Below are 25,035 nucleotides of genomic sequence, written 5' to 3' on the forward strand. Positions count from 1 at the left end.
ACGATTGTAACGTGACTCTCGTCCCAGCCGCCCTTGCTTTTGAAACGCCTGATCTTGCGGCCATACATCCACCACCACCCTCCCGCTGCCGCTCTTTGCCCTTGAGAACTGCTTGTATCTTGCTCTCTTTTGATAGATGCCAAGGCGTAACTCGATGCGGGCACCTAGAGCGGATAAATCTCACACCTTTGTGTACGACCAGCTGCGACTTTTCCTTGGACGTATTCGTAGTAGTTGACGTCTCCGACTTGCCGCTTCCTTAGCCGGTCATCTGAACATCTCCTTCTCTGTCTCCACGCGTCACCGGAGCCTTCGCCGCTCCCGTCGCTGTCGTCACCTTGCTACCCTTCGCCTTTCCTACTTGGAAGATGTTGAAGATGTCTTGCCACGACTGGATGTTAATGTGTTCAAAGCCGCGCCCCTCCGCGACCTGGTCCTCGTACCACTTGAGCGTTGGGACGAACTTGAACTCCATATGGTCCGAAGAGGACCTGGCCCTGGCGAGACGTGCCTCCTCGTAGAGCCTATTGGTGCACTTTGAGCGGGAACCAGGGGAGAGCTTGGTGCCTCGAGGTGGATGGAAGATGATGCGCACATCTTCGTCTTCGTCTTCCCAGCCATCGTTGCTATCGACATCCATGAGAACGTCGTCGTCGCTATCTAGACCTCCGCCATTCATCGTATCTAGCGCCGGCGGGTGCTCCTTTAAAACTTTCCTGAAACCCTTTTCCGGCAACCGCTGCTCCGCTGGTGGAAGATGTTCTCCAATATCTTGCATCACTGTTCTGGCGAATTTCAACGTCATGTCGAGCGGATAAGGAGATTCGCATTCACTGGGGCAGTTGAACCCGCCGAGCCAAACCTGGTCGAGGTACGTACCCCTATTCTTATTTCCGCAGTGCTCACGGACATACTGAATGACACGCCGTTGCATATGAGCGAGCTCCCTTTCTAACGGTGCCTGTGAGCCCGGAAACCGCTTCCTCGCGAGGGGGTCCCATATGATAACCTCGCACCGTCGGTAGGGGAAAATATCGGCATTGACAGGCCTGTAAATCGCAAGCCAAGGATGCCACCTAGGATTCGGGTTTTGTGGAGGCTTCTGGGGATCCCACTCCTCGGAAATGGTATAAAACAGGCCTATGTAAGTGTTGAAGGTTTTGTCGAATGGCCATGTATAACTGAACCACTGGCTGATCGGTTGGTTGTACCTGAGCATCAAATCGCCGTAGGATCTCGCCATCTCCGAATCAGTCCACGTCACAGGATATCCGTAAAACCGCATTTTGGGCTTCGGACCGGAATTACAAAAGTTGCTGAAAAGGAATGTTTTAAGAGTCTCTCCACGGTCATTGCTTAAGCCCGGTATATCGCTTTTGAAGGGGCCAGTCAACTCCAAACTACGCGCCGCACTTGGTGGCTTGCTGGGAGGCAGTTCGTGTGCTGGTACCTGGAGATTCTGCGATGCTTCGTCCTGCACAACCTCTGCTACCGCGTCTGGGTCATTGATTGTTGTTTTAAGATATTTGGGAATGCGGACCGTCCGAATTCCCTTCTTGGTGTTTGGATAACCAATACTGGTACACGATCCAACAACATGGAACTTTCGGAACTGATCAGCCCGCAGGGTTGACCACCAGCCGAACCAGTTGACTAGGCTTTGCTCGTCATTTGGGTCGATGGACGGATCCGCATAGATGAGCGGGCTGTGGTCCTCCTCCATTCCACCGGAGGAGTCGAGCTTTCTGGTGCGTACTCTGTGAAGTTCAGAAGCAATGATGCCGGCTTGAAGCCTAGATTCACATTCGTCAAGGCTATGTCCTCGCAAGTTGATCTCGAACTGGGTTTCAATAGGAGTCATCCCAAGGCTCGGTCCCGCGTTCCACCACCTCTCGCGCGAATCGATGCATTCTAATGCCAAATCTTGAAGGTACTCATGGATGTTGGAGGCCGTCACCAGACTATAGTAAAAGGTGGAACTCGATTGGCGGCTGAGAAACCAATCAAGAAACTCACGAGCGTGTTCAGGCTCGGATACCAGAAAGCTGGGTGTGAGCAGAATTGCTGTTCCGAATGGCAATATCCGTGTCAGTTGACTAATCCCGGGGGGGACGCTTTCCGGCAAGGACATTGACGGATATAAGGGATATGCTTCGGTTGGCTCCGTAAAGCACCAATACTCGTCGTATTTCTTGACCAGGTACTCGGAAAGCTTTGGAAACCGGCGAAGACTCCACACCAACGTTTCGTGGATGATGACAACACCAGATGACTCGGCTACGCTGGCTCTGAATGCATCCCAAGAGCCTGGTTGACTAGATATGTATACGTGACAGGCGGGATTGGAAGAGCGCAGCCATTGAAAGACGACTGACCGGGTAGCTTTTCCAGTTCCTGACTCGGGGAAAGCGAGAAAGAACTTGTGTATCTGTGGAATCTCCGGCTTTCTTGGTAATAGCTGATTGTAATCGAATTTGTACAGTCTCCTCATCAGCCACGTCCTGGTGGGCACTGCCTTTCTATTCGTTTCTGGCAAATGTAGCGGAAGACTGAGCGGTCGGAGCATAGTTCCACAGTCAATATCTGATGAGAATATAGTATAACAGAGCGCTGCAGTCAAGCCAGTTGCTACCTCCTGGCCAAACAATTTAGTTTGCCACTGCTCACATTTGGTGGGATAAATGAGAAGGTTGTAATGCCGACCCGAGTAGTAAAGACCGAGCAGTCGCGCCTTAAGCTGCTGTGCAAGCTTCTCTATAGCTTCTTTGTTCTCGGACGTTATAGGCCCTTTGGCCAGGCACTCTTGGAACAAGGGAGGCTTCAATTTTGCCACTGCTGTTTCAGCGAAACAACTTAGCCGAATCTCTAGCGACTTTTGGTTGCCGAAATGTGCAGCCCACAACTGATGGGTATCTCGCGGCACATCGTGAAATGTGACCTCAAAAGGGGGGATCTCGGCGATCAGCAGTCTTTTGTTCAGATTTCCCCTTCGCACCCCGTCATCGGACTCGCCGGCAGAAGCAGTAGCAGGCGGCGGATCTGGACTAGGTATGCGCTTGTGAGCCGTCGAATTTGTGGGCGTAGTTGGCGTTGTATTAACAGGCTCGACAAACATCCCATCAACATCCATCTGTTCCCGTTCCTGAGGAATTGTGGTCTCATCATGGCCAGGCACGAAGCGGACGGATTTGCGCTCCTTGGGTTGTCCTCCATCGGGTTTTGATTTTGTCAAAGCAGATTTCCTTCTGGGCGGATCCCTGGGTCGAATAGACAGTTCCTGGCTGTTCACGGGTGCCGGTTCGTCCGAGCTGAGCTCAAGCCCGGCTGTGTTCTCGGCTTCTATTTCGACCTGTGTCCTAGTCACTTGACCACCTGGGGCCAGAATAGGCGTGCTTGATGACGTGGTTGTGCTTAGTGAGGTTTTTCTTTCTGTTGGGATCTGTCTGATGTTGAAGAGTTGAATATTCGCTGTCGATAGATCGGGAGGACGATCCTCCGTATCCCTGCTCTTCTTCTCAGCCCACCGGCGTTGACTAAGCATTTTAAACTGCTTTGGATCTTTGGTTGGGTCTGACATAGCCTTCTCCAACTTCTGTCGGGGTTTTCTAACTTTGCCTGCTGCAAAGATATTGACGCTGACCATCTTCTTAACGGCCGTTCTTTTGGCAGTCAGAGGCTTTCGGACGCCAGCAGACGTAGGTCGAGACGCAATTGGAGGAGCGGTACGGGTTGATTGGGGCAGTGGCCTAGTCAACCCGTTTGGAGTACTAGGTCGTGCTTTATCCACAGGCTTCCTCGCAGTTCCTTGGTAGCCAGTTGTCAATACAAAATTCCGCTCAGGTCGAGGCTTGGAGGACGACGGTTGCGGCGGGGAAGGCCTTTCAGGGGCTTTGGAACTGGATTTTGAAGAGGCTTTGGGTTTGGGCTCGAGAAAGGTCGATTCTCGTGTAGTGGCGGCAGTCTTGGCCGATTTGGGTACAGGTTGAGCGATGCCTTTGAATATCTTTTGCTTGGGCTTTTGCTCTGATTGCGGGCGTGCACCACTCTCTTGAGCCGAGCGTGGTTCCCGATCGTCCTTGGAGACGGGTTCCTCTTGCTCCAAAGCTTCATCACTGGATTCATCAGAGGACTCGGCCTTGACAATGTCTAGGTCTGATTCCGAGCTTGAGCTATCGAAGGGCTCGGTCAACGGGAGACCCAGTTTCCGCCGCTTCGCGTTGCGACGGCGATGACGGTCGGCCTTTGCCTTCTTAGCCTTGTTGACGGCTGCACGGAACTCTCGCACATCAAATGGCTCTTCCTCTCCGGCCTCCTGCCTCAGTTGCTTCTCCCTCCACATCTCTATGAGTTCGTCACCCAGGTTGTCCTCGGGCTCCCAAGTGCATTGTTCTAGCGGGTAGCGTTCCCACTTGATTAGATAGACTTGTTTGCCATCATCGTCTAGTTCCTCGAAGAGGATATCCTCGACCTCGAATTCTTCATCTGGGTCGTGTTGCACGGACGCTGTTGAAGCTAGAGATATGTTGTCATCCTCATCTTCGACGGTAGGGGTCGAGTGAGTCGAGTCTTTCGACACTCTCCGGCCCACATTTTTAAACATGTTGAGGGTTTTGAGGACTGTAAAAAGTGGCAGGATTGAGAAACAGGCGGCCAATTTGTAATCTTTACAACTTTCGAGGCCGAGGTTCAAAGCAGCAGAGGGCTCATAGCTCCCATGTCCGTCACTCGGCGTCCTTGCAGTGGTAGCCACGTAGCTATTCGCGTTGCCTGAATGACTGCCAAGTAGACGCACTACTTTGTAAAGTTTCGATGACTCGATGTGGTTTTGTGTGGTATGAAATCAACAAAATATCAGATATCCGTTGAGGGACTGAAAGTTGTCAGGTTGCTTGATCGGTAAACTGAGAATTGTTTACATAATGCGTAAACTCGAAAAAATGACGTTCAGATGATGATTGGCGACAATATTGCCATGTACCTTGTGCCCCGGCGGACTTGGAAGAACGCAGTATTTGGACAAGTGTTTCTGATCTGAACCTCCTTTTCTGACGATGTTTTAGGACGATTGAAGATGGATGTTTGGAAGAAGGGGTTTTCCATGGGACGGAAAGTTGTGAAAAAAAAACGAGGAAGGAATTTGGACGCGATGAACAAAGACGAGACTGGACGTGGTGGTGAAGGTGGGGTTTGGACTGAGTGGCCCACTATTTCCCGTAGTGTCAGGTACCATTCAGTGGAGGTAGACGAACGGTATCTAGTAGAATCAGAATAGGGAAGGTGCAAAGAAAGAGCCATTGACACAGGAAAAATGCAAGAGTGACCGCGGTGTTGGCTGAAGGTCGTCAACCAGTGTGGAAGCACAGCTTTGGTATTGCCATTAAGTGCCCCTGAGTATATCCAATGCTTCGTTGTTGAAATCAACTTGGGCTGTTTGATTTGGCACCGCTACACCTGTGTAGTGTACCAACAATGTATTAGATCTGCTCTAGGGACAAGAATGTGCTTGGTTAGTTGCAAGCGAATGAGCACACTAAGCGCCGTTATTGCTGTCAATACAGTTGGATTTGGAAGAAATGAATAAAGATATTTAACCAGATATTAGAGACAGAGACCATGCCAATCCCTGGATGGTTACTGTGTTTGGACTATTACGCTTATGTGGATTCCGTACCTCTATGCTATCCGTTCGTGCCCGTCTATGCACGTGAAAGTAAGCTGTGTACTAGGTATGTACGAACCCTTTTCGGCCATTCCATCTACCTAGCTGTGGTCTTGGCTAAGGTAGGAAGACGGGAGAAGACAGCTGGTATTGAAGTAGCAAGTCGATACCTAGTAAAAGGGCGTAAGTGGAGGTCCCAAGGGGGGGCTGGCAGCTCATTGAATGTCATAGACAGGAGGGATTGGGAAGAGCGCATACGAGGAAGTGAAAATGGGAAAGAGAGGGCAGTAACACAAAGGATAAGCCATGAAAGGGTTGATGGGTTTTCTTAGAACACATCAAGTTAATGTATTCCAGAGCATGGTCACCGCAATGCCGGCGGATGTGTGGAATTGCCAAAGGTCAATAGCTCGATGTCGTCCATGTCTCGTCTCTTCCTCGGGGCGCGTCATCTTGACTGATTGTCGCGAGGAAACCTCAAGTAAAGGAGACCTCCCTCTAGAGGTAGATAGTAGAGGAAGGTAAAGACCTCAACGGTACTTCCATGGTAGCCTGAATGGCGCTTGATACCTGAAAGAGCTTCCAGTGCCCGTGACACCCAACCACCACCTTACTGGCCCAAACAAAACGGTCATCTCCATTGTCCTGGGATAGTAGAGGTAGGTAGACAAAAGCCGTCCGCGATCCCTGGATTGTTGGCCCACCGCTGTCCGCACCAGGGCATTAGACTTAGTCCACCGTTAACGCTACTGTCGCAGCTCTTTGACCCTCCAATATTACGCCGTCTAGCCCGCGTCCATTGACAGCCCGGTCTCTTCACCCGCCCATGGAGGGGGCCGTGGCTCACTGCAAATGTGACTTCAGGCGCAGAGGCATTCCATTCATTCGTTCGTTCCCTTCAGGGGCACTGCAGCACCCTCTGGCTGGCTGCACTTGGTTAGGTACCTTAGCTAAAAACTCGGACCCACTCGAGGGGAGCCGCACCGCCCTCCTTGGCCCTGCCTCTCCTGGACACCACCACTGATCGAACCCGAACTCACATACATCGCATTGCCCTTGACTTTGTCTGCATACAGTACAACTATCAACGCGACAACCACTTGCCAGACATTGCCTCAGCCCATCACCAGCTCGCCGAATTCCAGCATACCCTCTGCCTCCAGCACCTCTGTCATTCATCACACACCGCAACCATGGCCAACGACGAGTACGATGTAAGCCCGCCTCCTCTTTCTTGCCGTCCGCCTGCCTATCATCCATCTTGCGTCGATTCGATATCCTTGTTAGGACGTGCCCCCTTTATTCCGTCCGCTTGCGCTGACCAGCCTTTGACTGTCACAGTTTCTCTTCAAAGGTACCGCAAGCATACCCCTCCCCAGAAGCTCTGAAGCAGTCGCGACGATGCGATGACGGCGGCGACGACGACGGCGGCGGCAAATCAGTTACTGACTGCAGATCCCGCTACCAGTGGTCCTCATCGGAGACTCGGGCGTCGGAAAGTCCAACCTTCTCAGTCGATTCACCCGTAACGAGTTCAACCTCGACTCCAAGTCCACCATCGGCGTCGAGTTTGCCACCAGATCCATTCAGGTCGACTCCAAGACAATCAAGGCACAGATTTGGGATACTGCCGGCCAGGAACGTTATCGCGCCATCACCTCTGCCTACTACCGCGGTGCTGTCGGCGCCCTCCTCGTCTACGATATCAGCAAGGGCGTGACGTTTGAGAACGTGAACCGATGGCTGAAGGAACTGCGCGACCATGCCGACCAGAACATTGTCATCATGCTCGTGGGTAACAAGAGCGATTTGCGGCATCTGAGAGCCGTGCCCACGGAGGACGCCAAAAAGTTTGCCGGTACGTTTGCGCGTCACAGCAATGACGACATTGTCGCTCGGGAAAGCCGTATCGCCAGGATGACTGACAGAGAGAACCGCAGAGGAAAACCACCTATCCTTTATCGAGACTTCGGCTCTCGACGCCACAAACGTCGAGCTCGCGTTCCAAAACATTTTGACTGGTAACGTTTGCCCAAAGCCTACAGCTGCTGCTGTGGCGCGAGCTTAACGCTAACATGCGATCATTTATCTAGAAATCTACAAGATCGTGTCGACCAAGAACTTCGACAACGGCCCCAGCGGGTCCAACGAGGGCCACCAAAACCTGTCTGGCCAGAGCATCTCGCTCAGTCAGACCGCGAACGACCCCCAGGCGAAGTCTGGCTGCTGTTAGGAGGTGCTTGATTCTGCGGGCCGGGAACCGAGTGGCCCCGAAGGGTTGAGATGCAGGGTGCAGCAGAGTACAACAGGGTGCCGAACCAACAACGGCGTCACATATGTCTGACATGAAGCAATGGGAGGCTTATGATGAACAATGAAGAGCAGCATCGGGGGAAAAGTACGGACGGATCCTACCCAGTCTTATTACATCACGGTCGCCGATGGGATGGTCTGTTTTTCTTTTTCTCTCTTATTTTTGGGCTTTTGGGGAGGGGGGAAAGGATGCTCGTCTTCCAGCCTTTCCTTTTTGTTGTTATTACTACTACTACCCCTTTCTTCCCTTTTCCCCCCGTGCTGGTCGTTGGAATTTTCCTCAATGTGGTTAACGAAGCCATCACTTGCGCATGGGTTATGAAAGATATTATTTAGTTGAAATGAACTATGGGCGATAAACAGCTCTTAACTCAACCTGGTATATATGGCTCCAAGTTGTCAAGGTCTCCATCTATTGCATCCACAATGTGGGAGGAGAGGAGTACATGGACAATGAGTACGTAACGATAATCGTGCAGGGTCTCGTCATGACATTGGTTATGTGCAACAGCGGGGAAGAGTCAACACAAATCAAGACATCTGGGCTTGCCTGGTGGATTATGGTGACTGCCATTACCTACTCCCATCGCGTCACCCGAGGCGGTTGAAGTGGGTTTGAGTGCGGACAAGAGGCCAGTCCCATCCCCCACTGTACCTCTAGGGCAGACAAGAAGAACGCGTGGAACTTGGACTGTGTAGGCAATGGAATCCCCAGAATTTGGGGGTCCGGATTCCAGGTTGGGTCCATCAGTGGGACAAATGCGGGTTGCCCAGACCGCCGACCGCCTTTCATTCAGCTGTTCCAAGCAGGGGGACGGGACAGGGACGCTAGCAGGAAGATAAGAGAAGCTTATCGGAGTGGGGCTGCGATTGGCCGGCGAACTTTTTTTGAGATGGAACAGCCTGCACTCCATCACTGCGCTTCGCCCGCGACGTTCGTGGATTGGAGCATTGAATTCACCTTTGCAATCCGCATTTCGTTTTTCTGTCATCACTTCCACCACAACCACCGACTTCAGTCACCCTTGTACTTCGCCCGATTTTGATACCCAAAGAACGACAAGAACAAAAGGAAAATGGCCGCCGTTTACAAGTCGCTCTCGAAGAGCGCCAAGAAGGTCGAGGACGCGGAGGAGAACAACAACAACACCACCACCAATGGCGGCTTCCGGAAGAACAAGCAGAGAGTTCTGATTCTCTCGTCCAGAGGCGTTACCTACAGGTACATATGGACCCTGCATACCTGCAAGATGGAAGAAGGAAGGGTCAATTGCTAACTGCTTTTGCGCTCCGAGTATAGACACAGACATCTCCTCAACGATCTCGCAGCGATGCTCCCCCACGGCCGCAAAGACGTCAAGTTCGATTCCAAGTCCAAGCTTTACCAACTGAACGAGCTTGCCGAGCTCTACAACTGCAACAACGTCATGTTCTTCGAGGCGCGCAAGGGCAAGGATTTGTACATGTGGTTTAGCAAGGTTCCCAATGGCCCTACGGTCAAGTTCCACGCCCAAAACTGTGAGCACGGCCCATATCCGCGATACGCATTGTGAAAGAGGAAGAATTGGGTTCTAACAAAAAGCACAGTGCACACCATGGAAGAGCTTCACTTCACAGGTAACTGCCTTAAGGGCTCGAGGCCACTCCTCTCCTTCGACCTCGCCTTCGAGCAAGAGCCGCACTACCGCGTCATCAAGGAGGTGTTCCTGCAAATGTTTGGCGTCCCCCAGGGCGCGCGCAAGTCAAAACCGTTTATCGACCACGTCATGAGCTTCAGCATTGCCGACGGCAAGATCTGGGTGCGCAACTACGAGATCCGGGAGGTGGAGAAGGCCAAGGGCGAGAAGGACAGCGAAGGAAACGACATTGTCCCCGAGAGCGACAAGTCATCATCGAAAAAGAGAAAGGGCGCGCCCAACGCAGAGCTCAAGGACACAGACGTCAGCCTGGTTGAGATCGGACCCCGGTTCGTCCTAACGCCCATCATCATACAGGAGGGCGCGTTCGGCGGCCCCATCATTTACGAGAACAAGCGCTTTATCTCGCCCAACCAGGTGCGCTCGGAGCTGCGCAAGGCCAAGGCGACCAGGCACAACGCCAGGGTGGAGCAGGTCAAGGAGAGGCTCGGCAAGCTCGAGACCCTCACGGCCCAGGCGAAGAAGGAGAAGGACGTCTTGGATACCCGGGAGCTCTTTGCTTAGAGAAAGGCGAAGGAGGGGGAAGAGAGAGAGAGAGCTTTTCACAACACGATTTCATCATGTCTGTTTGCTTGCGACACATCAAAGCAACACACGCCTTAGGTTTAGGGGTAATGAAGGAGTTTTTTGTACTTTTGCTGGCTGGCTGGTTTGGTCTGGTTCGGGAAAAAGAAAGGAAATCGATTTGCATTGTACAACATTACAGTATTCGTGGGGATGTGTGAGACGGAGGAGCTGTCCTCTTTTGACAGTTGGGAAAGAGGATCATGATCGAGTGGTAGATGAGCACTCAGCGTATAAGGTGCTGGCTCGAAAACGGACACATCAGATCAAGATTGAGTGATGAACGCCGTCCTGGCTCCGGTCTTGGTCGTGTTGGAAGGAGATGGTCAAAGAAGGGTAGGAGAGCAAGTACTTTGCTCGGCACCTCACTAGCGGTTGACTGTCTATAACCACACTCTTGAGGGAGATGTTGTTCGCATAGGACCTGGACTCTACCTTGAATGCAGTTACGCTGTGAGATATTGTCTCATATTTTTACTCTATGATATGGGTTGTTTCCACATATGTAAGAGACACGAGATGTCTCTTTCGTTGAGTTGTTGGGATGATATCACCACCTTCAGGACTCTCCTCAAGGAGAAGAAAAAGTACCATGTTTCATCCTAAGGTAGCTTTGGGCGACATCGTCCCAAATTTCAGGTTTTCTAACGGACTAGCCATTCATTCAGGGGCTTTGGGTCGTCTAAGTCATGTAATGTGCGTGGGAGTTGGCGCGAGTTTGGTGCTTCTTGAAAACAAGAGATACCTAAGGACTGGAGCCGATAGCTAGGACGTCGCTCCATAAAGCGAAAGACAAATGGCTTGAGTCTAATGTTGAACACCTATGGCTAACGCTTTTGATCAAAATTTAGAGGCAAAAACCGAGTACTATGCAGTGGTCATGACTCAGGTTCATGGATATCGGAGGAGAGAGTTGATGACAGAGGGTTCACTTCACTCATTGTGAAAGTTCGCTACAGGGGACCTGTTCCCTCCAGAACAGTTGGGGAAGGAGCGGGAGGCTCCGGCCTACTTACCTCTAGGCCCCCTTGTGTGCCTGCCTAGCGTACCTTGGGCACCTAACTGGCATGTAGTGCCTGGCCCCGAGATTGCCAGTGCCAATTCCCGCCCCATTTCAGCGCTGCTTCTAGTTCTCAATTCCCTTCTAAACTTCAACACCACAATCACACCTCCAACCAAACAACAAACTGAACACCTCCCGATCCGTCCCCCAAACGCCTCAGCAAAGCACTTGAACGGGCACTTTCTACATCCCACTGTTCTTCGGCATTGTTCCGCCTTTCTCTTTCGGTACACTTTTGCGCACACTTCGCTTGGATTGGAATACATACACGGTCTTTTATTGTTTTATTTTTGGCTTCCTCCTTCTTCCAAAAGGCATGCGCCGGCGATTATTCCATAAGCTAGGTAAGCCACCCTCACCCATCGTTCCATCCCCAATCTTGGCCGCCGGTTTGGTGTTGCCCCTTCCTTCCTTTCTCTCCATCTTGATTGCGGCAGCGCGTCTTAACGCCGCGCGGAATCTCCCTGGAGAAGGTGTCATTGGAAAGCTCAAGATATCATCATATCATTCATGTCTTGGGGTTCTGCTTCAAGGGTTCGGAAGGCTTCGCGGCGCAAGTGTGTCCGGCCCAGGTCTGACATAACCCCTTCACTCCTGAGATGCTCGGTGGTCGACACAGTCATCCATATGTACACTCTCGCAGCCCACCTGACACATAACTCTTCCTCCCTATCATGTTTCATGAAAAAGACCCCGGATAATGCTCCCGACGGCAGAAGTTATGGGCGATGACTGTTGGATATCTACTGCTTCACACATCATTACCCTCCTTCCCTTGACGATAGCCTCTTGCACAGTCTCAACTTCCACAGCCACTCTGACTTTCAGTCTGGGTTTGGGTGCAGCTGCTTGCCATCTGCGCTTGTGGAAGCTCCGATGTCTATCGTTCAGCGGTTTAAGGGTTTTCCTGCCCAAGGACAGCCAAGATCTCCCTTGCCTTGCTCGTTGTTTGTTATTTCTACCGCAGCACCCATGCCTCTACCTCTCAAGCAGCAACTGCTCTTTTGCTTTGTTGTCAGATCACAAAAGACGTCCTAACATGCCTTCGATTCGTTTGTCCAGTCATTCACATTGCGTCCTACTAATACGGTCACGTAGGTTTCAAGAGTTGACACCGGCATTATTACTTTTATCCTTCACATAGTCGTCCGTCTGGACGGACCATCTCAAGATGGTCGACAACGACAATGATATCGTGATGGACGGCCAAGATGCTCATCCTGCCACAATTGACGTGCCGGCAACAAGTAATGGCATCACCAAAACAGAACCGAATGGTCATGATCAGACCGCGCCAGTCAAGGACGAGAAGGAGGAAAAGCCGGACGATGAGAAAGATCCCTTCATCTATCCGGCTCGCCTAAAGCGAAGAGGTCTCCTTCCGACAGGATGCTGTTATGACGATCGTATGAAACTTCACGCAAATGCCGACTTTGGCCCAAACCCCCACCATCCCGAAGACCCGTCTCGTATCGAGCATATCATGAGGATATTCAAGAGGGAAGGCCTTGTGTTCACTGGCGACGATGAGGACCTCAAGAAGGTCATCCGCACCGATCCTAGGAGGTACATGTGGCGCATCCCAGCCCGACACGCAACCAAGGAGGAGATCTGCATCGTCCACCACCCTGAGCATTTCCGGTGGGTGGAAGATCTGTCACGGAAACCGACGTCGGAGCTCCGGCGCCTTTCGACCATTATGGATCAAGGGAGAGACTCCCTTTACGTCGGTAGTATGACATTCGAGGCCGCACTGATCTCAGCTGGAGGTGCTATTGAGACCTGCAAGAGCGTTGTTGTCGGTAATGTCAAGAATGCTTTCGCTGTTATCCGTCCGCCAGGCCATCATGCCGAGTTCGACGCCCCGATGGGCTTCTGTCTCTTCAACAACGTCCCAATAGCAGCCAAGATCTGCCAGACCGAATACCCCGAGATTTGCCGCAAGATACTTATTTTGGACTGGGACGTTCACCATGGCAATGGCATCCAGAACATGTTCTACGATGACCCGAATATCCTGTATATCTCGCTACATGTCTACATGAACGGCTCGTTCTACCCTGGAAAACCGGATAACCCGATGACGCCAGATGGCAGTATTGAGAACTGTGGAGCAGGGCCAGGCTTGGGAAAGAACGTCAACATTGGCTGGCATGACCAAGGAATGGGTGACGGCGAGTACATGGCGGCTTTCCAAAAGATTGTCATGCCGATTGCCCACGAGTTTGATCCCGACCTCGTCATCATCTCCGCCGGGTTCGACGCTGCGGACGGCGACGAGCTGGGTGCGTGCTTTGTATCGCCAGCTTGCTACGCTCACATGACACATATGCTCATGTCTTTGGCCAACGGAAAGGTGGCGGTCTGTCTAGAAGGTGGCTACAACCTTACGGCCATCTCCAAGTCAGCCTTGGCCGTAGCCCGTACGCTCATGGGCGAACCACCCCCAAAGATGGATCTCCCCAAAATCAACAAGGAGGCTGCTCGGGTTCTGGCTAAGGTGCAAGCGTACCAAGCGCCGTACTGGGAATGCATGCGACCAGGCATTGTAGATGTCCAGGAGATGCAGAGTCAAGGTGGCCAGAGGTTACATGATGTTGTCCGCTCAGCTCAGCGCTTCAACCTTTCGGAGAAGTTTGGCATGTTCCCGCTGTATATCCAGCGTGATGTGCTATTCAAGTCCTTTGAGAATCAGGTGCTGGTTACGCGGAACGCAAGTGAAGCCCGCAAGCTTCTTGTAGTCATCCATGACCCGTAAGTTACAATTGCGTCCTCCCTACCAGACCGAGCTAATTGCGTCCTGCTACAGACCAGAACTGCACGCCCAGCCAGATCCCCTTGACAACAGTCTCCAGCCACACGACTCCTGGATTGTAAGCTCTACATCTCTTGCCCGTTGCGCCACTATAACCTAATAGAAAGAATAGACGGACAGCATCCCGCAGTACATCCAGTGGGCCATCAACAGGAAGATTGGCGTTATCGATATCAACATTCCTCAATACATTACACATCCAGAGGTAGAGATGACGATGCCCGACAAGGTGTAGAAAAAGATCGTGCTAACCTCAACATGTAGGACACGGAGTCATTGGCCCCCAAGGTCGACGAGCGAACGCAACAAGCACAGATCCAGGAGCTCATGTGCTACATATGGGATAACTACCTTCAACTCTACGACAATGTGGACGACATCTTCCTCATGGGTGTCGGCAACGCTTACCTCGGGGTCAAGCTCCTGCTCATTAACAGAGGTATGTACATGATTCTTTGCACTGTGTCCTTCTTCTCCCGTATCCCTTGAGGCTCTGATTACTGACATGTGATTCTTCAAACCCTACAGACGTGAAGTCGCGAATCTCGGGAGTCGTCAATTTTGTTAACGGCAACCTCCGTCCTGTCAAATCGGACGTCGACACGGATCTTTCATCGTGGTACAAGGATAACTCTCGGGTCTATGTGTCGGCGGACCATGCATGCTGGGCGGATGCCGATTTGAGCCGGAAGGTTATGAAGCGCCGGTTCGGTTCGGTCATTCGCAGCAACGTGAGCGGGTTGGGTCGCATGATGAATGAACACTTCAAGGACGTTCAGGATTGGATGGTTGATAGGATGGTACCGGAGGAGGAGAAACTGGGGGATGAGATGGTGGAGGACGCGTGAGATATGAACAAGACGGGCCTTGGTCCCTTGGACACTGCTGTTGGTGATGGCGAGTTTTAAGATAAGCTGTCGTGGTGATAGCTTGGGCTACAATACTGGAGATATGTTGACCTACCTAAAGCCTTGCTGTGAGGATACTTCGGTGCTAAGGTCGATCGTCTGGTGTTCTAGAGTGGGTGAATCTTGGTGTTGATAATGGCCTGCTCTTCGTTCCATGACACACGAGTCTGGTTAAACAAGACAGGACCCTACGCTTAAGACAAATTTGGGCCTTATCACCTTGGACATAGATCGTATTAGAGTGCGTAGCAACGTAGTATCATTCCATCCACAAGCGCTATTGTCTTCCCCAGTTCTGCGATCCGGTGACTCGTACGAGGTGGACTTGGTTGACATCCTACAGTAATCATCGTCTCCGATTTCACTATCAGACCATCTGACAACTTCCGTTTGCTATGTAGTCTCTTTTTTTGATGATAGTTGGTCGTGATTACTCGCTCAGAGACTTGGGTTCATTGGTGAAGCTCAAACCTTCAATATCGCCACCTGCCAGTGCTTTGTAGCGATGGGACGCGTCGGTTTGTTCGGCCAGACCGCGTCTGAATGTGCTTTGGCCTCCTTCTGTTCTTGATCGTGGCGGATTCTGGCCAAGCCACGCCCCTGGGGCTGTCACGGTCTGGAGGTTATGTGGGTCCCAGTTACAGTCCTCTAGCGACACCCATCCACGTGACTGCGTGTCCGCGCTAGCAAGTTGGCTTGAGTTCCCGGCAGGCAAAACTTTTTGAGCTGGCAACTCCTTTGCAAGCGGACGACAGCGGACGGGGGCGGTTCACTGCACTCACTGCACGAATCGCGGTCACGATTCGTTCGGTTCGTTTTTACCTTGCAGCGCCTTGCCCTGAGCCTCAATATTTCCACTTTCACCAAACAACAACAATAACAACAACAACAACAACATCTCTATACTTGCATAGTACCAACCCGGGTGACGACGACAACTTCACCAACAACGGCCTAGAACTTGCCTTCATCTTCAGCTTGTCCATCTTTATCGTCGCCCGATCTGATCTTCGCGTTAAGGTCAAACCACCACCCCTTATGCGACCAGATTACCCCTTCAAGCATCACCACCACCGCGGGCCTGCAGCACGGCATACTGCTAGAAACCACAACCATACTCCTTTATCGGGGGGAGGGCCACCGCTCGATGCCGTGGCGATGGAGAGAAGCAGAAGGTAAGTTTTGGTTCATGTGTTGATCTTCATGTTTAGTGAATTGTGGGAGGACGCCAGTGCGAGCTTTTGTTTTACTCATATCTCTTCTCAAGTGAGAAGCTCAAAAGAAAAACATGAAGAAAAAGATGGATTATTATACGAACCTTTGACGATGCCAAATTGAGACTTGGATGGAGTGGAAACCGAGAGGAACAAACTACCTGCAGCATGGATGGACCAACCAAGAGGGGAGGGCGGAAGTGATGGTTTTATGGAACTCATGCGATACTCGGAGGAGGGGCTAAGGAGGGAAAGAATGTGGGAAGATACCGTATGGTATTGCTGCTGCCCGTAAAAGGCAGTGCGACGCTGGGGGATCGGACAAACGAAACGAACGGAGAGGCCGACTCGACCATGAGACTTTTATTTTGCCCATCAACACCGACGAGGAGCAAGCAGCATTGGCGAAGGGACACGTGTGTCTGCTGCATATCATCAACATTGTCTGGACAATGGCGACGGCGTCGGATCGGACTTCCGAGAATTCTGCTCGAATTTATTTGAGCCGCGTCTATGCATGCAGACAGGAGTCGAATCTACGCCAACTCTTTTGCCGACATGCCCGTCACTCAGCAGCTCCAAGGGCCTCACTCATGCGCGTCCGGATGTTCTAAGTTTCGAACGCTGATAAGTATGGACACTTGTCTGCTTTCCTCCCTGGGATCTGGCATCAAGCCTCGGCGGATCTACGAGTTCATCAATCCCACGACTTGTACCTCTACGAACAACACATTCGCCATCTCGACCATCATCAGAATTTTTGGACAGATCTGGCTTTGCACACGTTCTCGGACCCTCCTGAACAACCTCTATCGATCTCGGAATTCCTCTCCCGCTAGTACCGTTGTTACCAGTCATCAATTTGCCTGACGTACCCTGCTACGATGTCAGAAGAAGTCGGCGCAGCAGCAACTCTGGTTTTCGTGAGCCATGATCCGCAGGGAGGACTTGACGACAACCAGCACGGTATCCCTCTTGGGTCCGCTCCACAGCAAGACATGTCGAACGTCGAGCAGCAGCAACAGCAACAGCAAGCCAGTCCACCCGAAGGAGTTTCGCAGGATCATTCCAATCAAGCCATGGCGTTGGGTTTAAATGCCGAGAACCACAACCTCCAGGGGCCTGTGTACAACCCGAACGCCCAGGCTGTCACTACATTTTCTCAGCATCACGTCCAGCTTGCGCTAGCTTTGGGTTATGATGCCATGGACATTAATTATGTTCAAACTGTCATTGCAGTTTCTCAGAACAACTCCCAGCCTGCCCAAGCTTTGGGCTCTGATGTCATGGACATCGACACTGCCCATCCTACCGCTACAATGGACAGCAGGGGCAGAAAACGGTCGAGATCTCTGACTCCTGAGGCGGCGGGATCAAACAAGCAGAAAAAGCGAAGAAGCTACAGCCTGGTTATCCTGCCATGTACCTATGACGCCGAGGGAAGGGCAACTTATCCGGGTCCCAAAACATATGTCGACAAAGTCAACGATTTGCGACATGGACGCTATACTCTGTTGGAAGGACAACTTCCTCCCACTACGGGACTCCAGATGTACAAGCCGCGGCGTCGCCGTCGCGGCCCTCGCCGCTAGTTTTTTTGAACCCCCATACTTCCCGGTTCAAGGTTATTTGGGGTTTTCACTTTCAAGATTTCTGTTTGTCATCAATCAGTTCTGTCGGAGCAGTCTACCTCCGAACTCCAAGAAGTCGGGTCTGCTTGACAGTCTTGAAGCGTCATTGTCTCCTGCTTTGGTGGATCCATGCTGCCGGTGGTTTGACCATGACTCGGTTCTCTTTCTTTCTTTTGTCTTCCTTTTCTCTTATTTTTTAAGCTTGTGCTGGCCTAGCGGACCCACGCCATGGCTGCATTTTGGAGCTTAACCTATAGCCAGGGGTACGTTCTAACAGATGGCTCTTACAGATATGAAGATGGGGAAGTTCGGAGGTATGGAGCGGGCGAATCCTACCGTCCCTATAACAGAGATCGGTCACCTCGGGCCACTCGCAGTCCCTTGAGAGACCGGGGCCGTACTCCGCCCGGCGCCAGCGACAGTTATGTTCCAAGTAGATCCCCACGCCGCCGCTCGCGTAGTGGTGATCGGTTGGTCGATCGTATAGGAGAACGTGGAGGAGATCGTCTGGGGGACCGTTTGGTTGATCGTATGGGAGATCGTGTAGGCGACCGCCTTGCTGATCGCGTTGGTGATCGGATGGGAGATCGTCTTGGAGACCGTTTAGGAGACCGCATTCGTGACCGCATGGGAGACCGTATCGGCGATCGTATGGGAGACCGTTTGCCAGACCGTCTGGGAGATCGCATGGGAGATCGCCCAGGCGGCATGGGTGACCGGTACAGACGCCCGCGAGATAGGTCCAGGGAACCCGAGAACACTTGGAGAAGACAAGATCGCAGCAGAAGCCGCCCTCGCAGCCCCCCTCCTCGCAGCCCCCCTCCTCGCAGCCCTTCACCACCAAGACGGAGTCCCCCTCCCAGGAGAAGCCCTCCGCCCAGATTTGCATCTCCCCGTCGCGATGAGCGACCTGAGAGAGCTCGATCCCCCCCTCGGCGGGACTTTGAAATACGGAGAAGATCTAGGTCACCGTTTGACAGAGACAGAGGAATTCGCCGGAATCGCTCACCACTGAGAAGGACACCACCTGTCGGACCACGAGGGGGATCTTACCGTCCTCGGTTCCGATCTCCCGAACGCCGTGTTCGTGATCAGGACGATCGTTATCCAGCCCCGGCCTATCGACGTCCGGCGTCACCTCTGCCGCCTAGAGACTCCGTCAATTCATCTGCCATTACGTCTCGCTCTGCGTCAGGCAAGTCTTCGCCGCGTCCGGGCTCTCGCCAGAGAAGAGATGACCGATCAAGACCTCAATCACCGGCACCGGTAGCGGCACCGGCACCGGCGTCGGTACAGGCACAGACGCAGACACAGACACAGGCACAGGCACAAACACAAGCACAGACACAAACAGAGGCACCTACACCCGCACCCCGATCCCCTCCACAACCGGCTGCGCCCACTCCAATTCCTGTGCGTGAGACGCCCAAGCAGGAGCAACGGCCACCGGCACCAGAGCCAGCTCCCACTCCCACTCCCGTCAAATCGCCCCCTAGAGGCCCGGCAGCTTTGAGGGCACCACCCACCGGTCCTGCAGCAACCAGGAACCTGGCACCGCCTGCAGCGCCATCAGCAAGCCCCGCCACTCGTCATCCTCCTCAGACTCCCAGCGGTCCGTCCCGACCCGACACGTCTAGTCCGCCCGTACCACCCTCGGGACCCCGTGGCTACGTGCCTCCTTCCCGAGGAGGCGGCTTCGCGCCCCGCGGAGGACGTGGCGGAAACAGCTGGTCAGGCATCTCCCGTCACAATTCCGTCACCAGCAACACCAATGGCCCCGCTTCATCGGTTTCGCCCTCCTCCGGTGGCCCGCCCACCGGCCCCAGCAACGCCAACAACATCCCCACGGGCCCTCGCGCGTCCACAGCCGCCAATGCTGCATCATCCGTCTCCGCCTCCGCAGGCTCAGGAGTCGTCACCTCCACCTCCTCCCCTTCTCCCTCCCTCAGCAGCTCCGCAAAGCCGTTCAACCCACCCACCGGCCCCGCGGCTCACGCCCACTCCCATGGCCACCACGGTCCGCGCGGCCATCAGCAGCAGTCCCTCACCCTTGCGCAATCCCTCATGGCCAGCATGCCCCCCATCATTCCCGGCGTCGGCAAGTTGGACCCGTCGATTGGCTCTGCCATGTTGACGGGCGTCACCAAGGATCTGGACCCGCACCATCGCAAGCTGATGGAGGACGAGGAGCGTATTCGGGAGGAGTTGAATGCCAAGAAGGAGAAGCTGAGGAGGAGCTTGAGGATGTGGAGCAAGATGGAGAGGGAGAGCAAGGCGTTTGAGTTGAAGAGTGATTTGAGTGAGCGGAGCTTGAAGAATCTGGCGGGGGAGGGGTTGGGGGGTGCTGCTTTTTAGTTGAGAACGAACGAGTGGCACATCCGTTGGTGATAATGGAAGGGTTACCGGATGGGGTTTGTCTGTCTGTCTGTCGTGCTCTGCTGATTCTGATATGATATGGTATGGTATGGTATGGTATGCGAGCATACGAATAGACGGTTTGTTTGGTTTGGTGATGGTGATGCTAGACTACAGTAAGTAGTACGGCAAATGCATGGATGGGTTTCAATAATGCATAAAATAGATCACGTAGCTGGAAAATCAATAAAACACTGACGATGACTTTTTTCTATTCCTAATAACATGTGAGGTTGGACGTGTGCGTGCCGTGTCTTGGATACCTCTGGTGATCAAAACGGGGCAGAAATGAGAACAGCAAAAAGTAAAAATGTTGAGTGTACTTATTCAAACTAAGAACACATCTTACTGTCCTGTTCGTATTTCCCTACGCTTCCTCTATTGTTGTCTCCTCACAACGTCTAGTTCAGTTTACAGAGTATCATACATACAAGATTGACATGTCATCAATACCACGAACCAACAAACAACATAGAGAACCAACTCACTGGGCAACCTTCTTACTTCCTTGCTCCTGCTGTCATTGTCATTCATACATACAATTTATCTATCCGATCGTTAGAGTATGCTAAGTGAACCCGCAAGAAAAGTCACGGTCGTTAATTATGATAGTAGTAGTAACGGTGTTGCATAATGGGTGGTGATCTTGCCACTCATGTTCTCAGCTACCTTTAAAGCAGTAGCCAGTCACCAGTTCAAATAAATTACCTGCTTCCAGCTCATTGACATCCACTCCGTCTCCTACCGTCTTCACCCTTCTCCTATTGCCCTCTTCTTGTTCACTTTTCTTTTTCCCGCTTTTTTTTTCTTCCCCTTTTTCGCTGTTTCGCCTTTCTTTTCTAGAATACACCTGACTTACACCTGACTTACTTCACTTCTCGCCCTTCCGCTTCTTCGCGACTAACTAACTAAATTTATAGTGTAGTAGTACCTCAAAGCAACCGGGACCTCCTCAGCCATCAAGGTGGCCAAGGTGGTTCAAGGTGAACAACGTCATCATCAGCAGTGTTTTCCACTTTGTTACTTTGGAAGTAACGCCGTCCGTCAAAAGGGGGCCAGAGCCAGGGCCATCAAGGTCCCCATCAAGGTCCCCCAGCCATAGAATGGACGGAGTCTGCTTGCTTCATGCCTCTTGCTATTCCCCATTCGGACCAGTCCAGTCCTGTCTCTCCTGTTTTCTATGTACATGACACCTCCTCCTCCGGTTCCTGATTGAGATACGTGGCGGACAATCAGAGCAGAGATTGATTACCTTGATTACCTTGACGGTCTATGTAGGTACATGTAATCCTGACAGGTATAGACTGACGACTGATGAAAGACCCTTGACAGCTTGACGTTCTCTCAGTCCACTCACCCACCCATGTAACATTCAGTAGCGGACGGCAGCGGGCGGCAAGCGGATAGACCGTTCGTTGATCGGATAGCCCGACAAGGCGTTGTCAGACCACACTCACAGTCGATACGACAGTAACGGTGACAGTGAATACTACCTACCCTTCAACTTCGCCTCATGTTGTCATCGTCATACCACTGAGGGAGATTGCCAATCATCAGTTGTTAAGGAACACCGTGCTCTCAGGCCACTGGAAATTACGGTCAAGCTAGAGTTAGGTCAATCAATTGAAGGTGTAGTAGGTCACATCAAGAGAGACATCTGGTTAGCAGGGTATTGATCTACTTTTCATCATACGCTGTTGATACTTACCCTCACCGAAGGAAGGCTTTTGTTTCAATGTTTTGAGCACTTCACTGGTGCTAAACCGTCGCAGGAGGCCCCAGGCACTCAGTTGCGACCTGTACCCGTCCCACGCCCATGGGTAGCACCAAGTCGCGGTCAACTGGAATGATAGCCATCCATACACGGCATTTTTGAGATAGAAAACAACTCGTATCACAATGCGCAATTAGGAACAGAACTGGAAGTGAACTTGGTATCTATTTGAGTTCGGATATTATTTTACTTTAAGCAGGACTGCCCGAGATCCAACATGCTCGAGTTCAATCCCATGGAATCATTGCCCTTTTTTTTTCTTCATATCTAGGAAAAGACCATTACTTCATAACCGTGCGGGTACGCAACCGATTTAAGCCTTCTTGGCATCGACCTTGGAGATGTAGGAGATGAGGTCGAGGACACGGCGAGAGTAGCCCCACTCGTTGTCGTACCAGGAGACAAGCTTGACGAAGTTCTTGTTGAGGGAGATACCGGCCTTGGCATCGAAGATGGAGGAGGCGGGGTTGCCGTTCATGTCGGAAGAGACAACCTCATCCTCAGTGTAGGCAAGGATGCCAGCGAGGGGACCCTCAGAGGCCTTCTTGATGACCTCCTTGATCTCATCGTAGGTAGCACCCTTCTCGATGCGGGCGGTAAGATCGACAACGGAGACGTTGGCGGTGGGGACACGCATGGCCATACCAGTGAGCTTGCCGTTGAGGTCGGGGATGACCTTGCCGACGGCCTTGGCGGCACCAGTGCTGCTGGGAATGATGTTCTGAGCAGCAGTGCGGCCACCGCGCCAGTCCTTGGCGGAAGGACCATCGACGGTCTTCTGGGTGGCGGTGTAAGAGTGGACAGTGGTCATGAGACCCTCGACGATGGTGAAGTTGTCGTGGATGACCTTGGCAAGGGGAGCCAAGCAGTTGGTGGTGCAAGAGGCGTTGGAGATGACGTCGGCGGAGCCATCGTAGGTCTCGTTGTTGACACCCATAACGTACATGGGGGCATCAGCAGAGGGGGCAGAGATGATGACCTTCTTGGCACCACCCTTCAAGTGGGCGGAGGCCTTCTCGGTGGTGGTGAAGACACCAGTGGACTCGACAATGTAGTCGGCACCGGTCTCGGACCAGGGAATGGCAGCGGGGTCGCGCTCAGTGTAGAACTTGACCTTCTTGCCGTTGACGACGAGGTCAGCACCGTCAACCTCGATGGTGCCCTTGAAGTTGCCGTGGGTGGTGTCGTAGCGGAGCATGTAAGCCTGTAAGAGGGATGATGGTCAGTCTTGGGTTGTCATGTGAGACAAAGGATGTATGTGAGCAAGGCCAACTTACAGCGTACTTGGGCTCAATGAAGGGGTCGTTGACAGCGACGATGTGGATGTCATCGTGCTCAATGGCATTGCGGAAGACAATGCGACCGATACGGCCGAAACCGTTGATGCCGACCTTGACGACCATGTTGACTGTTGGAGTGAAGACGAGTAAGTATCAAGACCTTGTGAAGCAAGTTGTTGAAGGTTGCAAGATGATGATGAGTGGTAGGATGAAGGAAAGTCTGGGTTATAAAGCCGGAGTCGTCTGCCTGCCCTTCCTTATCCTTTTCGGTCTCGTCCGTTCACATGTTTGCGTGGCAGAACAATTGGACACGAGGAGCGTCCAAAAACACGGAAGGACCGACTGCAGGCAGGATCGGGGAGGAGCGATTCCGAGGAACCCTTCTGATGCCACCTCTACCACCAGCACCCATGACAGTCCGATCTGAGTCTCGTCCACTTCCTCTTGGGGGGAAACAGACGCAGACACAGATGCTGTACACAGCTTGGCAGCGAGGCGGGAGGAATTGACTGAGGATGAGATGGGACGGGGGGTCAGGAAGGTGCGGGGTAGCTGCCGCCTCTGCTTCTGCTTTTGCTTCTGCTTCTGCTGCCGCCGCCGCCGCCGCTGACAAAGGAAGTGACGATGATTGGAAGTGTTGAGGAAGGAAGCTCGGTTTCTGGAGATGCGGGGGCAGTCACAACATACCTGATGTGGTTTGGAAGAAGAGTTTTGTTTAGAAAGATGAAGGTATCGCGAGGATGATGATGAAGCAAGAGAAGGAAAGAAAGGAAAAAGTTGGGAGGCAGGAGGAGATTCTTGTACTATCTATTATCTAGTTTCCCAGCCGACTCCAGCTGCCCTGCTTGCGTCCAGTCTGGTTATCAGCCTGTAATCCCCAGTCGGCAAGGAGGGGCAAAAGAGGAGGGGAGCTCCTCATCACCCCTGCTAACGCTCTCAATGCCTGCCAAATGTCACCGTGGTGGCATGAGCGACATAAATTTGGTTTGAGGGTGGGGTGGTCAATGGGTGGGTGGTTTCTGCTCGTTCCTTCCATCCCACCAGCCGCCTCCCATCGTGGTTGCATCATACGCTTTGCTCCATGGTGGGCTGTGATGGTGGGACATGGTGGGATGAGGTGGGGCCACTCTCCAATGGCTTGGCGTCTAGTGTTAGCGCAGTACTCGGCCGCGCCCTTGGCATGAAGAGATTCCCATCCTTTTTTTGCTTTGAAAGCCGCCGACAAGAGGCAACAATGGAACAAGCTCTTTGCCGGAGAATCCGTGATTTACGGTCACGCTATGTGCTTCACGGGTTCAGTCTTTGTAATACCAACTGAAATGAGTCAACTTGAACATGTCGATGCTGACATTGCTGACTGCTCCAATTGCGAGCCTCGGCAATTCCCCAACAAGCAGCCAGAGCACTCCGTCACCGGGGCCGCGACGCCAGTCTCGTACCAGGCTAACGGGCCAGGCGCCGAAATACCCAGAGGATCACTTTTCTCATCGGGCCTTTGTTTGCTGGGGAGAGAAAATCGGCAACGGGGATCAGGCTGGTTCTTTCCGTCTGGACTGTTTGGCTTATTTTCAGGCTATCGATACCTCTAGTCTTGACAGCTCGAAATCGCTCATGCATCGCGTTACATGCCGTCCTCCGTCGGCGACTGATTATAACACCATCATCACCAGCATCGACATCAAAGAACAGCAATGGCAACAAC

The 25,035-nt window shown here is 52.4% G+C and overlaps 7 protein-coding genes across 7 annotated transcripts; 5 read left to right on the forward strand and 2 right to left on the reverse strand.

Annotated features, from left to right (window-relative positions):
* Nucleotides 1-259: 259 nt before the first annotated feature.
* On the reverse strand, nt 260-4,600 carry NEUTE1DRAFT_83486 (uncharacterized protein; the record flags this gene model as incomplete). The annotated part of the gene is made up of 2 exons (XM_009853644.1): nt 260-1,911; nt 2,017-4,600. 2 exons carry the CDS (start codon nt 4,598-4,600, stop codon nt 260-262), a joined length of 4,236 nt encoding a protein of 1,411 aa, XP_009851946.1.
* Nucleotides 4,601-5,547: 947 nt separating this feature from the next.
* NEUTE1DRAFT_117284 (uncharacterized protein) lies at nt 5,548-5,829 on the forward strand (the record flags this gene model as incomplete). The annotated part of the gene is made up of 1 exon (XM_009853645.1): nt 5,548-5,829. A coding segment is annotated over one exon (216 nt), but the record flags the coding sequence as incomplete, so codon positions are not given.
* Nucleotides 5,830-6,716: 887 nt separating this feature from the next.
* On the forward strand, nt 6,717-8,347 carry NEUTE1DRAFT_130332 (uncharacterized protein; the record flags this gene model as incomplete). Its single annotated transcript, XM_009853646.1, has 5 exons — nt 6,717-6,873; nt 7,001-7,013; nt 7,128-7,517; nt 7,600-7,680; nt 7,753-8,347. The coding sequence occupies 5 exons, from the start codon at nt 6,853-6,855 to the stop codon at nt 7,890-7,892; spliced, it is 645 nt and encodes a 214-aa protein (XP_009851948.1).
* Nucleotides 8,348-8,944: 597 nt separating this feature from the next.
* NEUTE1DRAFT_147038 (uncharacterized protein) lies at nt 8,945-10,173 on the forward strand (the record flags this gene model as incomplete). Its single annotated transcript, XM_009853647.1, has 3 exons — nt 8,945-9,194; nt 9,273-9,490; nt 9,560-10,173. The coding sequence occupies 3 exons, from the start codon at nt 9,049-9,051 to the stop codon at nt 10,171-10,173; spliced, it is 978 nt and encodes a 325-aa protein (XP_009851949.1).
* Nucleotides 10,174-12,467: 2,294 nt separating this feature from the next.
* NEUTE1DRAFT_147039 (uncharacterized protein) lies at nt 12,468-16,198 on the forward strand (the record flags this gene model as incomplete). The annotated part of the gene is made up of 6 exons (XM_009853648.1): nt 12,468-14,050; nt 14,106-14,169; nt 14,224-14,316; nt 14,376-14,550; nt 14,640-14,955; nt 15,934-16,198. The coding sequence occupies 6 exons, from the start codon at nt 12,468-12,470 to the stop codon at nt 16,196-16,198; spliced, it is 2,496 nt and encodes an 831-aa protein (XP_009851950.1).
* A 919-nt stretch (nt 16,199-17,117) lies between these two features.
* On the forward strand, nt 17,118-20,481 carry NEUTE1DRAFT_130335 (uncharacterized protein; the record flags this gene model as incomplete). Its single annotated transcript, XM_009853649.1, has 3 exons — nt 17,118-17,655; nt 18,155-18,178; nt 18,976-20,481. 3 exons carry the CDS (start codon nt 17,118-17,120, stop codon nt 20,217-20,219), a joined length of 1,806 nt encoding a protein of 601 aa, XP_009851951.1.
* Nucleotides 20,482-22,198: 1,717 nt separating this feature from the next.
* On the reverse strand, nt 22,199-24,248 carry NEUTE1DRAFT_95191 (glyceraldehyde 3-phosphate dehydrogenase; the record flags this gene model as incomplete). The annotated part of the gene is made up of 3 exons (XM_009853650.1): nt 22,199-23,257; nt 23,331-23,461; nt 24,021-24,248. 2 exons carry the CDS (start codon nt 23,454-23,456, stop codon nt 22,367-22,369), a joined length of 1,017 nt encoding a protein of 338 aa, XP_009851952.1.
* Between the last annotated feature and the right edge of the window lie 787 nt (nt 24,249-25,035).

Source organism: Neurospora tetrasperma (assembly GCF_000213175.1).
Source record: "Neurospora tetrasperma FGSC 2508 unplaced genomic scaffold NEUTE1scaffold_4, whole genome shotgun sequence".
Lineage (NCBI taxonomy): Eukaryota > Fungi > Ascomycota > Sordariomycetes > Sordariales > Sordariaceae > Neurospora > Neurospora tetrasperma.